This window comes from Arachis stenosperma, chromosome 4 (assembly GCF_014773155.1).
Source record: "Arachis stenosperma cultivar V10309 chromosome 4, arast.V10309.gnm1.PFL2, whole genome shotgun sequence".
NCBI classification, from domain to species: domain Eukaryota; kingdom Viridiplantae; phylum Streptophyta; class Magnoliopsida; order Fabales; family Fabaceae; genus Arachis; species Arachis stenosperma.
The window spans coordinates 18729460-18741825 of NC_080380.1; the positions used below are offsets into that span (position 1 = coordinate 18729460).

At 35.1% G+C, this 12366-nt stretch overlaps 1 protein-coding gene across 1 annotated transcript; it reads right to left on the minus strand.

Moving 5' to 3' along the window:
• Nucleotides 1–5811: 5811 nt before the first annotated feature.
• LOC130974729 (pectinesterase-like) lies at nt 5812–7953 on the minus strand. Its single transcript, XM_057899584.1, has 2 exons — nt 6915–7953; nt 5812–6530 (listed from the first exon to the last, which is right to left on the minus strand). The coding sequence occupies exons 1-2, from the start codon at nt 7951–7953 to the stop codon at nt 5812–5814; spliced, it is 1758 nt and encodes a 585-aa protein (XP_057755567.1).
• Between the last annotated feature and the right edge of the window lie 4413 nt (nt 7954–12366).

Below are 12366 nucleotides of genomic sequence, written 5' to 3' on the forward strand. Positions count from 1 at the left end.
TGATGTATGGCTTGTTGTTAGCATTTTGTTTTTATTTTTGTTATTTTGAAGACAATGATGTGGTCTTATGAGTTGTAAAAAACAATTGATCATTGATCTTGTGATGACTTTTTTGAATTTGACCAGTTGTTTTGGCTCTATATGGATTGATTATATATATTTTCTCTATTGATAGATAATATTTGACGATAGATAGGTTTGTGATTTCATTGTCATTTGCAATGATCAATGAGTTTATGAATGAAATTTTATGAAGATTGAATTTGCTAATACGTCAGAATAGTTCCTTCGATGAATTTTGGGTAATCTTTATAGATAGTCACTTCAATTTTCGTGACCAGGTTATGATTGATAGGTATCAATTTGATATGGTAAAATTTTGATTTGGAGATATTCCAAAAAATGTGATCACGAATGGATAAAATTGTAATATTTATTGAGCATGTGATTGAAGGAACAGTTTACTGTAGATGACATGTTACTCATAATTTATGTTTGATACTCATAGGTCGGATTTGACAGAGATCAAATGAAAAGAATATAATTGATATATAAATCAGCTTTTCTTGAGCCACAATAAATTGTTATTTCACCTTTGTTTACAAAGGTACAGGTACAGATGCCTCATTAAAACCTATCCAAGAAAAATCTTTTTGAAAAAAATCTTGAGAGTAGGAAAAAGAGTACAAGTCTGTCCCTATCTTTTAATTGTAATATTGGTTTAAAAAGGAGATATTCCAAGTATTAAGTAAAATAGTACCATTTAAAGATTTAATTTTAGATGCTCCATTTCCTAAGACTTCAACAACTCGAAATGGGCCTTTCCATTTGGCTGCAAGTTTACCATGAGATGGAGGTTGTCTGACTTGCTCAGTTTTCCTGAGTACTAGGACGTTGACTTGAAATGAGCAAGGATGGACCTTTTGATTGTATCACCGAGCTATGTTGTGTTGCATTGCTCGGTGACGAAGATGGAACACAGGTCTAGTCGCCGAGCTTCATTGTTGTTGGTTACTTGTGTTCACAACGAGGATTGAGAGTCCTCCAAAGGAATCATAGCATCTGACCTATAGACTAAGCGGAATGGGTTTTCTTGGTGGTAGAATGTGTAGTGGTGTTGTATTTCCAAAGAATTCCTAGGATTAGCTCGGCCCAAAGCCTTTTTGCATCATCCAATTTTTTTCTTAAAACATGTAAGATAACCCTATTTGCTGCTTCAACTAATCCATTAGTCGGTAGGTGTTCAACTGAAGAGAAATGTTGTTGGATCTTTAAATTCTATAAAAAGATGTAAAATTTTGATCGACAAACTGGCGATCATTGTTAGTGATAACATGTTGAGGTATACCAAATTTGCATATAATTTGTTTCCCAACAAAAAAATCATTTGTTTTTATGTGATTTTGCCTAATGGTGGTGCATCAATCCATTCAGAGAAATAGTCAATATCTATAACTAAAAATTTGATCTAACCTGGTGCAATGCGGAATGGACCGAGAATATCGATTCCCCGTTGATAAAAGGGCCAACTTACTTCAGAGTTATGCAAGAGCTCGGCTGGTACATATATTATAGGAGCATGATTTTGGCAATTTGTGCAAGTTTTCACTTTTTATGACAATATTTCTTTAAGCTCAGCCAGAAGAAACCGATACAAAAAATTTTGGAAGATAGACTCCAAGCTCCTACGTGTGTACCGCAGATATCTTTGTGGGCCACAGTCAAGGCGAGATCTGCTTCCGACCTATTTAGACATTTCAAGAGTGGGCAAGTATAACCTCATCTATAGAGGTTATCATTTAATAATGTAAAAAAAGAAGTTTGTCGTTGGAATTTTTTCAAATTATTAACTTCGGATAGGACATTTCCAGTTTTTAGATACTGGATATAGGGCCATCGCCAGTCATGATCATGAGTGATGCTTAAGATATCAATTAAATTGATACTTGGTGTAACTAAAGTAGATTGTAGAAGAGTTGATATGTGTGATTGTGTACTTGCGAGCTTTAACAGAATATTAGCTTGGTGGTTTTGTTCTCTTGGAATGTGATGGATTTCAAATTTTGAAAAAGAAGAAATTAGGGATTTTAACAATTTCTAAATATTTTGTTAAAAGATAGTCTTTGACTTGAAATAATTGATTCACTTGTTGGACTACTAATAAAGAGTCACAAGGTACCTTTATTTTAGGAATGTTCAATTCTATTGCTAACCTTAAGCCGGAAATGAGCACTTTGTATTCGGCCTAATTGTTGCTTGCCTTGAAGAAAAAATGTAGAGAATGTTCTAAAATAATTCTATTATCATCTTCAAGGAGAATACCATCTCTATACCCTTGTGAATTAGAGGCACCATCTACATAAAGTGTCCATTCTGTGGGCAGCTCATCAGAATTGGGAGCAGTAAATTCAGCGACAAAGTCTGCAAGATATTGTGATTTGATGGATCATCGGCTTTGATATTTAATATCAAATTCAAACAGTTCAATAGACCATTTTATTAGTCATCCAGCTAATTCTAGCTTTGTTAGTACTTGTCAAAGTGGTTGTTCAATCCGAACATTATTAATATGGCTCTGGAAATAAAATCGGAGACATCTAGCTGAGAACACCAAAGTTAATGTGAGCTTTTCTAACTTTGGATAACAAAGCTTGGTATTTTGCAGTTATTTCCTAACGAAGTAAATAGGATTATTCACCTTGTTCATTTCTTTAACAAGAATAGAACTAATAGCCCAATCAGTGATGGATAAATAAAGATAAAGTTCTTCCCCGCATTCAGGCTTTGGCAAAATCATAGGTTTTAAAAGAATAGTTTTGAGGTTTGAAAAAGTACTATGACAATCATTATCCCAATGAAAATTATTTTTCTTTTTGAGCATTTGAAAAAAGCAAGAAGACTTAGAAGCTAAACAAGGTAAAAATCTTGATAACGCAACAAGTCTCTTTATTAATCGTTGGACCTCCTTTATTATTTGAGAACTCTTCATTTCCAACACAGCTCGGCATTTGTCAGGAGTTACCTCTATACCTCGGCTTGATTGCAAAAAACCAAGAAATTTACCTCCTTGGACACCAAAGGCACATTTTTCAGGGTTTAGTCGCATGTTATATTTTCTGATTTGGGCGAAGATCTCCATGAGATCGTCTACGTGAGACTTGCCGATCTATGTTTTAACTACCATGTCATCAACATAAACCTGCATGTTGTGACCAATTTGTTTGCCGACCATCTTATCCATAAGTCGCTGGTAAGTATTCCCTACATTTTTAAGGCCAAAAGGCATAACTTTATAGCAAAATTTACCATACTCAGTTATGAAGGCAGTTTTATTTTAATCTGAATTATGCATTAAGATCTTGTTATAACCAGAATATGCATCCATAAAACATAAAGTGCCAAAGCTAGATGAATTATCAACTAAAGCATCAATAGATGGTAAGAGATATTCATCTTTGGGGCATGCTTTGTTTAAATCGGTAAAATCAACACACATGCGCCATTTAATATTATATTTTTCTACCACAACAACATTAGCTAACCATGTTGTGAATTTGATTTCGCGGATAAAGTCGGCATCGATGAGCTTTCTAGTTTCCTCCAAGGATGCATGTCATTTTTCCATACCAAGATTGCATTTTTTCTGTGCTATAGGTTTGACTGATAAGTTCAATGCTAGCTTGTGTGATATTATAGAAAGATCAATTCCAGGCATGTCAACAGGGGTCCAAGTGAATAGGTCGGCATTCTGTTGAAGAAATTATTTGAGCTTTTCTTTTGCAGCTTCTTGCAGAGCCGAACCTACAAAAGTGAACTTATTTGGATCGTTAGTTAAAGAACTTTTTGTAACTCCTTCATTGGGGTGGGTTGGTCTTGAAGCTCGAATCTTAGGCCTAACTTGGCTAATGATGGAAGCTCGAGTGAGTTATGGACGGCGTTTATCTGCATACCTATAGCTCGGTTGGCCATAGGCTGTTTTAGACTGACATTTTAGCAATGCCGAGCTTCACAGTGATCACCGTGAATTGTGGCAATAATATTATCCTGCACATGAAACTTAACATAGAGATGAATTATTGACACTATAGCACCGAACTTATTTAGAAAAGGTTGGCCAAAGATTAAGTTATAAGGACTGAAATAAACAACCACAAGGTATTGAATATCTAGAGTTTTTGTTAGAGGATTCTCACCTAGTGTGGTCTGTAACCACACAGATCCCAAGGCAGGTACTTGTTCATCTGAAAATCCAACTAAGTTTCCAGCAGATGATTGCATTGTGTTATCGCTCAACTTAATTTTTTTTGAATGTGGAGTAGAAAAGAACGTTGGCACTACTCCCGAGATCTAAGAGCACCTTGCAGACTATTAGATCTCCCAGTTGAATGGAGATAATGACTGGGTCATCTAAGTTGATCTCAGTGGAATGGAAGTTGGATGGTTGGAAAGCCATCTCTGGGAAGTTGGGTAGAGGTTGTGGATTGTTCATGGTACCTTCAACGACGAGCATAGCTCGGTAGCTGCATTTTCGGGCCAAACTTGTGGTTCCGCCATCGGCAAAACTCCCAGATATACAATTAATGACACCTCAGGGTTGATTGGGTTAGGCAAGATTTGCTTTGTCCTTGTCGTGAGAAGATTGCCCCGCAGAAGGTTGATCGGTTAAATGTGTTGTATGCTTGTGGATATGACCCCCGGATGTATTTATCTAAATTTCCTTGCTGAGCTAGTCGCTCTAGTAAGTCTTTGGCTATGTCCATGCTTTTGGTGAAAGACACAATACTTTGACTTATCTACATTCTTCATATCTTGGTAACTTCCAGCCTTCCGAGGAGGTTTGATTAGTTTTGCATTCAATATTTTTTATTAGTTTCTCCCTTTTGGTGTTGAATTGGGTATAAGAATCATAACACGGTGTTAACTAGAAAGGTTTTTTATTTTCTGGAGCTGTCATCATCCTTATTGTTTTGACTCCTTTTTGACTTCTGAGCTTGGCGTAGCTCTTCAATCTCCATTTGACCCTTGGCTTTTTCGCAAAACTCGGCCAAGATTCTGGATTTGGTCTGACTGCGTTATCCAATTCATCATCTTCATTGGCTGGTTGATCTTCTTCTAGTTGCTGAGTTGTAGAGACGTGCATTTGATTAGAATTTTCTTTTTCATCATCTGTTTTCTCATTGTGACCACCATTATTAGCAATCCGAGCATTGGTTAACTCAGCTATTTGATTTGTCATTCTTTGATTTTCTTCTGCCATGTGTTGATTAGCCTGTTGTAACTCTGTTACCATCCGAACTGTAGGGGAAGGTTGGTCAGCTTGAAAGTTTTGGGACCTAAAGAAAAAAGGTTTTGTTTCTAGGCCCACGGTGGGCGCCAATTATTCTTGTAAAGGTTGGCCGCTGTATAGCTCGTTCGCCGGTGAATAATTAGGAGCTTTTTGTCAAAATAAGTTATACTTCGGCAGCAGGAGAACAAGAGGGTGGGTACCTATAAAAGGTACTCCGACGCTCAAGTTAGTGAGTGAATAATATGTTTTGTTTTCCTGTATCTCCAATCAATGTCTTACCTCCTTTTTATATTTCGGGATTAAAGGATAACTGTTATGTTTCCGAGTAATTTTACTTTAAACGAAGAGTAATGGCATATTATTCGAGCATTTTGATATTTGCTTTGATGTTTATTATTGATAACCGATTTATAACGTTCATAGCCGAGTTATAATATATAACCAATTTATAACGGTCATATCTGATATGTGTAATCTCCTTGAGAGAGGAAAGATTAAATAATATCATTAAAAAGTAACAAATGTTATGGTCTTAGAAAATCACGGTCAAAAGGAACACCAAGAGCGTTCAACCATCTGTCAGCACCATTGTTAGGTCCACCCTTGAGGAATTCAGCAACAGTGAATCGCATGGCTTCATTCTTAGTTATCATACCACGATACCCTTTCCACTTAATTCTTCCATGAACTAAAGCAGCAGGTCCGGTATTTCCATACTCACAAATATCTAAGAAGCCTTTCATTTCATTGCCATCATGAGGGGCCCACCCTTCCAAATTAATCCAGTCACCCAGATATGATTCCATGATTACTACTCTCGATCCTTCCTTCCATGGCCTACCCAAATAAGTCTTCATTTGGTACTTGACAGGGTCAAACGTTGGATCTGGAACAATCTGGCATCCCTGAATCACAATGCCAGTAGTCATGTTCCTCTGGACGGTGCCATCTGCGATCAACACATTGAACTGAGTTGGCAAGGGCTTTCTCACAATGAGCTTGCTTCTTTGGATCACAGCGGGAGATGTACCGAAAATAAAGTCAACTGTTCCAGCGATTTCACAGTTGCGGTAGAATTGCCTGTTGGCTTGAACATACAAGGTGTCTTGATAACCATGTATGTGGCAGTTATAGAAAGCTGAAAAATCTCCCACATTTCTGAGTGCAACTGCTTGGTGCCCTTCTGCACCAGCTGCGTTCTCGAATCTCATGTCCTTCGCAAGAAACATTCCCGCTTTATTCACTACATGCATGTACATTTATTTTATTATATATTAATTAGAGTAATCATTATATATTATGTATGACTCATATTATATATTGTGTACTTGCTTTATTCTAATTTTGCCAACTCTTCTTTTTTTCCCACCATATAGGATATTATGTCGAGTTTCAAGTGACTAGATAAAAGATGACCTATACAAATATTTGTCGTGTATGTGTGTGCCTACGAGAATATTAAAGTTTACATGTAGTTATTTTTATGAAATTAATAATTAAAAATTGTTAAATAATTTAATATATTTAATTAAATTATAACCTAACTCTTCTTAATTATTAATTTTACTGAAAATTACTAGTGAGTCTTTATTCATATAATAATAAAATAGAGAAAATGGAGAATTACCGAAAGTGGCAGTAAACATGGTCTTGAGGTTGTGGGTGACATTGCTCATACTAGCAGTTATAATGGTCTTAGTAGGGCCATCTCCATACATGAAAATGTTCATTGCATGAGATGGAACCGTACAATTCTCCTTATAGATCCCCGCCTTAACATAGATAATGTACCTTCCCTGAAAATTCTTTGCCTTTGGATACGAGTTAATTGCATCCTGAACCGTCCTAAAATTTCCACTACCATCTTTAGCAACCACTACATTTGGAACATGAAACTTCACATCCTTCGCCAACAGCTTGCGATCTGAAGAGGAAAACCAATCGGGAAACCCCTCGTTATCAACCTCTTCGCGAAGAACACGCCCAGAAGAAGCAATGGGTTTTATTTCCACATGCAGACCAAGATCTTCAATGATCTTAGCCAAACCAGTAACAATATCGAGAGTTATGATGGAAACCTTCTCAACACGATCCAAACTCTTACTTTGTAGTTGTTCTTTGATTTTTCTCTCTCCTTCATTTTGATCCTCAAAAATGTCAATACAAGATTGCTGATATGAGATAACGGCGCTAAGCCAGTTCCTGAGGTTGGGGCTTTGCGTTTGCACGGAGTTAATGTCGTGATTACTGCGAAGCACGTTGCTGAAAAGGTCAAGGCTGATCAATGCGGACTCTATGACTTCTTTGCAACCATCAATGGCCATCTTGATTCCATTGTCATCTTTGGAGAACTCCTCCTCAGTTGTCATCATCTTTAGGGCGGTGGTGACACCATCTCTGATATCATTCACGGCGGCGTCGATGTATGCTTTTGGGTCGGAAGAAGAAGAACCATCAACTTGGCTTAGAACCTCGCGACAGAGGTTTTGATCCTCTTGTGTGTTGCGGCACATGAGACTCGTGAATCTTTCTTTAGTGTTTTGCACTTCAGTGCCATTGCTTTTTTTGTTATTAACAGCCACGATGACCCCGGTGGCAACCCCCGCTACAAGGATGAGCGAAAGCGAAACAACCACTAAAACTATGATTTTTCCCTTCTTTTCCATTTATTTTTATCTTCTTCTTTTTGTGTTATTGGAAAGCATTGCAACATTTTCAAATATTTATAGCCGCTCACAAGGTGTTTGTTGAAACTACTATAGCTTATTAGTTCAGATAAGATTATGTTCAGACATGTTTTGTTAGAAACAATTATCTATTAATAAGGTTAATTAATTGGCATTTCATTGCAACTGTGGTTAGATTAACTGGCATTATGGTATGACCAACCATATAAATTGTTTTAGTACTAAACTGTTGTATAGAAAATCCGATAGTAGTTAACAATTCAATACGAAATTAATTAGTTTTGATCATTGTTAGTTTTTTTTATGTTATTTGATTACAAAAGTGTCATGTAATCAACAAATTTCAATGTAAAAATTATCAGATTTGGCAGCTAACCAAATTCAGTCACAATAATACAACTAATTTTGTAATAGATAAACATTTGCTATGACCCAAAATTAAAACATTTTTTGTTGCTAAATTGATATCTACTATAGAAAAAATTATCTACCAATATAACAATCAACTGAAAAAATAGATTGGTCAGACTATTGCTATCTATAGTGAAGAGCTTTCATGGATTTTTTTTTAAAATAAATAAAAAATTATTTCAACTTTAAACAAGGTTTTAAAAATCAGATCGGATCGAGCGGTTCGACCAAATTAATTAGGAATTGGTCAGTTGGTCGGTCCAATTAACGTCCAAAACCAGTCTGCAAAAAATCGGTGAAAAACTGATCAAACCGGTAGTTAACCGACGAACTAGATGAACTGTCCGGTTTTTTTAAAGGTCCGGTTCTTCCATTCAACATAAATACGGTGTCGTTTTGTTAAAAAAAAAATGCGTGAAGTCTCCCAAATGCCCTAATCCCCTCTCCCTTCTCCCTTTTCGCTCACTCTCATCAGACTCACTCACCAAAATGGCACAAAATCCCTAATTTCAAAGGTGGCAGCTTTGGAGAGCAGTGGAAGAATCATAGGAGCCCTTGTCACAGCACGACAGCAGCGGAGGAAGGAGGAAGTGGAGCTGTGTCTGAGGATGATGTGCATGGCTTCTTCCCATTGTTGCGGTGTCTCTCACTCTCCGTTTCAGCCGCCGCCACTCTTCTCCTCCTCACCGTCTCTGTGCTCTTCGTGAACCCTGCTTCTGTCCTCGCCATCGTAGGCCGCCTCGTTTTCGTCGCCAAAAATGCCTCTATCTCCGAGCCATCTCTCTCTCTATGCAAATTGTGAATGTACCCGTGCCGTCGGGGACTTTTCACCGTCGCCGTGAGTTCTTCAATCTTCACCGTCCTTCAATATCTTCTTGGTGGTCTTCTTTATTTTCATTGATTTCCTACCTTTTTCACTTTAGTTTTTGATTTGTTTCCTCTATTGTAGAGTCATTGATTATTTGTTAACTTTGTTTATTCTGATTTCTGAGTTGCTTCACTTGCTTGTTGCTGATTGTTTTTATTTCAGTTGATAGTGCTATGATGTATTGCTTCACTACATTGTTTATGGAAATTCGTAATCTTCTTCATGTTTCTATTAATGGAATACAGTGATAACAGAGTATAAAGAATAAATGTTAAAAACTAGTGATCACATATTGTGGAATTCTATATTCTGTAATGTATTCTTCTAATAACCCTCCTAATTTTGATACAATTTCGGATTCTGGATTTTGAATGCTGAATTGAATTTTGGTATAATTTTATAATGCTGAATAGAATTGATATAATTTTGGATTTTGAATGGCTGTAATTCTGAATTTTGCTGTCATTGTTGTAATGGCTGAGATTTTATTTTACTGTAATTGCTGTAATGGCTGAAGCATGAAGTTGGGTTTTCTGGGGCAGGGCATGGTTTGTTTTGCACATCTTGAATTACTACTAAAATTTTTTCATAGCTATTTCTAATTAGTAATTTGGAATTAATTGAGTGAGTTTTGTCTAATTAAGTAATTATTGATGTTAGTGATTGTTGATTGAATATGTATATAGTATTTTATGCCATGAATTCTTTTAGTTATAAATTTTGATGCTTGAATTCGAATGTAGGATTTTAATGATGTGATGAGATATAGTTTAGTTAGTGGATGGATTATGAAATTTTAAATTTTATTATTATATGAATGATTGAATTTAAATTTTAAAATATTTATATTGTATTTTTAATAAATTTATTTTATATTTATTAAAACCAGTTCGATGGTTGAACTGTTGAACAATTGAACCAATTACTCGACTGGTTCAATGACCGGTTCGATTCTTGCAACCTTGACTTTAAATATAAGGATACTGATTGTTTTTTTTTTTTTAATTTTAGGCATGTTCCGCATATCCTTCCACAAACTCCATAATATTAATAGAGTTCACCTCACCCTTCGGTGACACAAGATTACACACACAGGAATAAGTCGTATTTTTTGAGAAAATAATGATTTTTTTTATTTATAATAGAAAAAAAATCCTTGTTAAATATGACTTATTCCTATGTATCTGTATATTTCTGGAGATGATGGAAATGGTTGTCGTGTCACCGGTGATGTTGAAGAAGTCATGCTTGTTGTCTGTGTACTTTTGTGTATTCCTATATACTCTTGGAGACAATGATAATTGTTTAAAAATTTGAGTTTCATTCTCATCCAAGTTTTAGGGAGATTTTGGGTGAAGTTTTTCGGGAGTGCGGCGAATTTTGTAAAATTATAAAAGTTCGCGATGGGTGCAGCAAACTTATCATAAACTGAAAAAAATGCATTCCAAAAATTAAAATTAAAATAATTTGTTTTTGAAAATAATATTTTTTTATTTATTTCAGAAAACAATCTGTGCTTTCATTGTTAAACTATTTCAGACGATTTTTCATGTTATTTATCAATTTATATAAAAGTGAAACAGTAAAAAATAATATATTAAAAATATAGTTATTTATGTAATTTTTTTATTTGTTTAATTGTTTAGAAGAAATAATTTTGTCGTGGTATTAGAATTTTTTTTTTAAAAAACAATTCGATTTTTATTAGACTCTAAAAGAAAACATACAAGTATAAGATAAAAAAATACTTATATAATCATTTTTTTCCAGTTTAAGTTTATAAAAGAATAATTTCATCAAACAATGATATCATTCATGAATAGAGAAGATGGAAAAAACATTACCAAAAGATTACCGACTTGTATTATTAGTTAGGGAGAGTATGAGGAGCGAATGAAATATTTATATAATGTGTACAATGGAGGTTTATGTAGTATTAGAAATATAATCATTAGTGTTACATTTTTCCATCAGCTGAAGCTTTTGGGATGAGTAGTATCATGACATGGTATTAAAGCGCTAGATTCGAAACGTCAAGAGTTCGATTCTTGGTGAATCCCAAAATTAGTTTAATTTTTCGAGAAGATGTTTATTATCCCTTGTACTCGGATGGTTATTCTAGATAGTATAAAGGATGTTCATTTTATAACTCAATAGCCCATTGTACACATTATACAAATAGTCCATTGTCTCCCTAGTGAGATCCATTAGTTATACAATCTAATTCTTTAGTTAGTTACTGAATATGATTACATACAGTATCTCAAGAAAAAATTGATCAAAACTGGTCACTCTATTAAAAACACTACACACATTGAAACTAAACTGATTTAAGGTCTAAAAGATCTTCCAACATGAAAAATATGAGAGGCTCTCGGAAACATAGAGTATGATGAGAAGCTCTATCATCTTATGACATGGAACCTCAACCACCCAATGTCCTTATTTTGTAGGATACACTCCATCTCCATTCCTATTCTTCGCAATAGGCCTTATTTCCATTCCAATAATCTCTTCTTTCTGTTTTGATGGAACCACAATGGATAATTCTCAACAAGATATATAACACTACAGTTTTATTCTTTGTTGTTTCTTGTTTCAGTACAAGTTAAGATACCTGAGTCCCTTTTGTTTATATAGAAAGCAAAAACTGGTTCTTTAGCTTCTCTTATACTATGTAGGCACTGATGCAACACTTTTAACTAATTTAATATAATTTGTTTAGCCCAAGCTAATTAAGAATTATTCAATCTGGTAAATTCTGGATAAAATAAAGTAATTTATTTCACGTTAGATTTGCCAAATGATTTATTTTCTTGTTGTTGGTAATTCTACTATATCCCTAATACATCGGCAAAACCAGATTATACATCGACAGGATCAAACAAAATCAAAATAAATAACTCTCTATCATAACAAACTTCTTTCCCAAATTTCGCACTTAGTCGGCTACGAATATTCACCCTTTTAAGGTATTTCACTGACTTGAGTGTCGGAGTCCTTTTTGCAGGTACCATGCTTGGGTCTAAGTTCACGAGGCTACCTCCTGCTGGACAAGAGGCTTCAAGAGTTCGCAGAATAGTACAGAGACAACCTATAGCACGGAGGAGTAT

Coding starts and splice junctions, on each gene's coding strand:
- LOC130974729 (XM_057899584.1), bottom strand. CDS start 7,953: ATGGAAAAGAAGGGAAAAATCATAGTTTTAGTGGTTGTTTCGCTTTCG. Junction 6,531..6,914: donor CATGTTTACTGCCACTTTCG/GTAATTCTCCAT, acceptor ACATGCATGTAG/TGAATAAAGCGGGAATGTTT.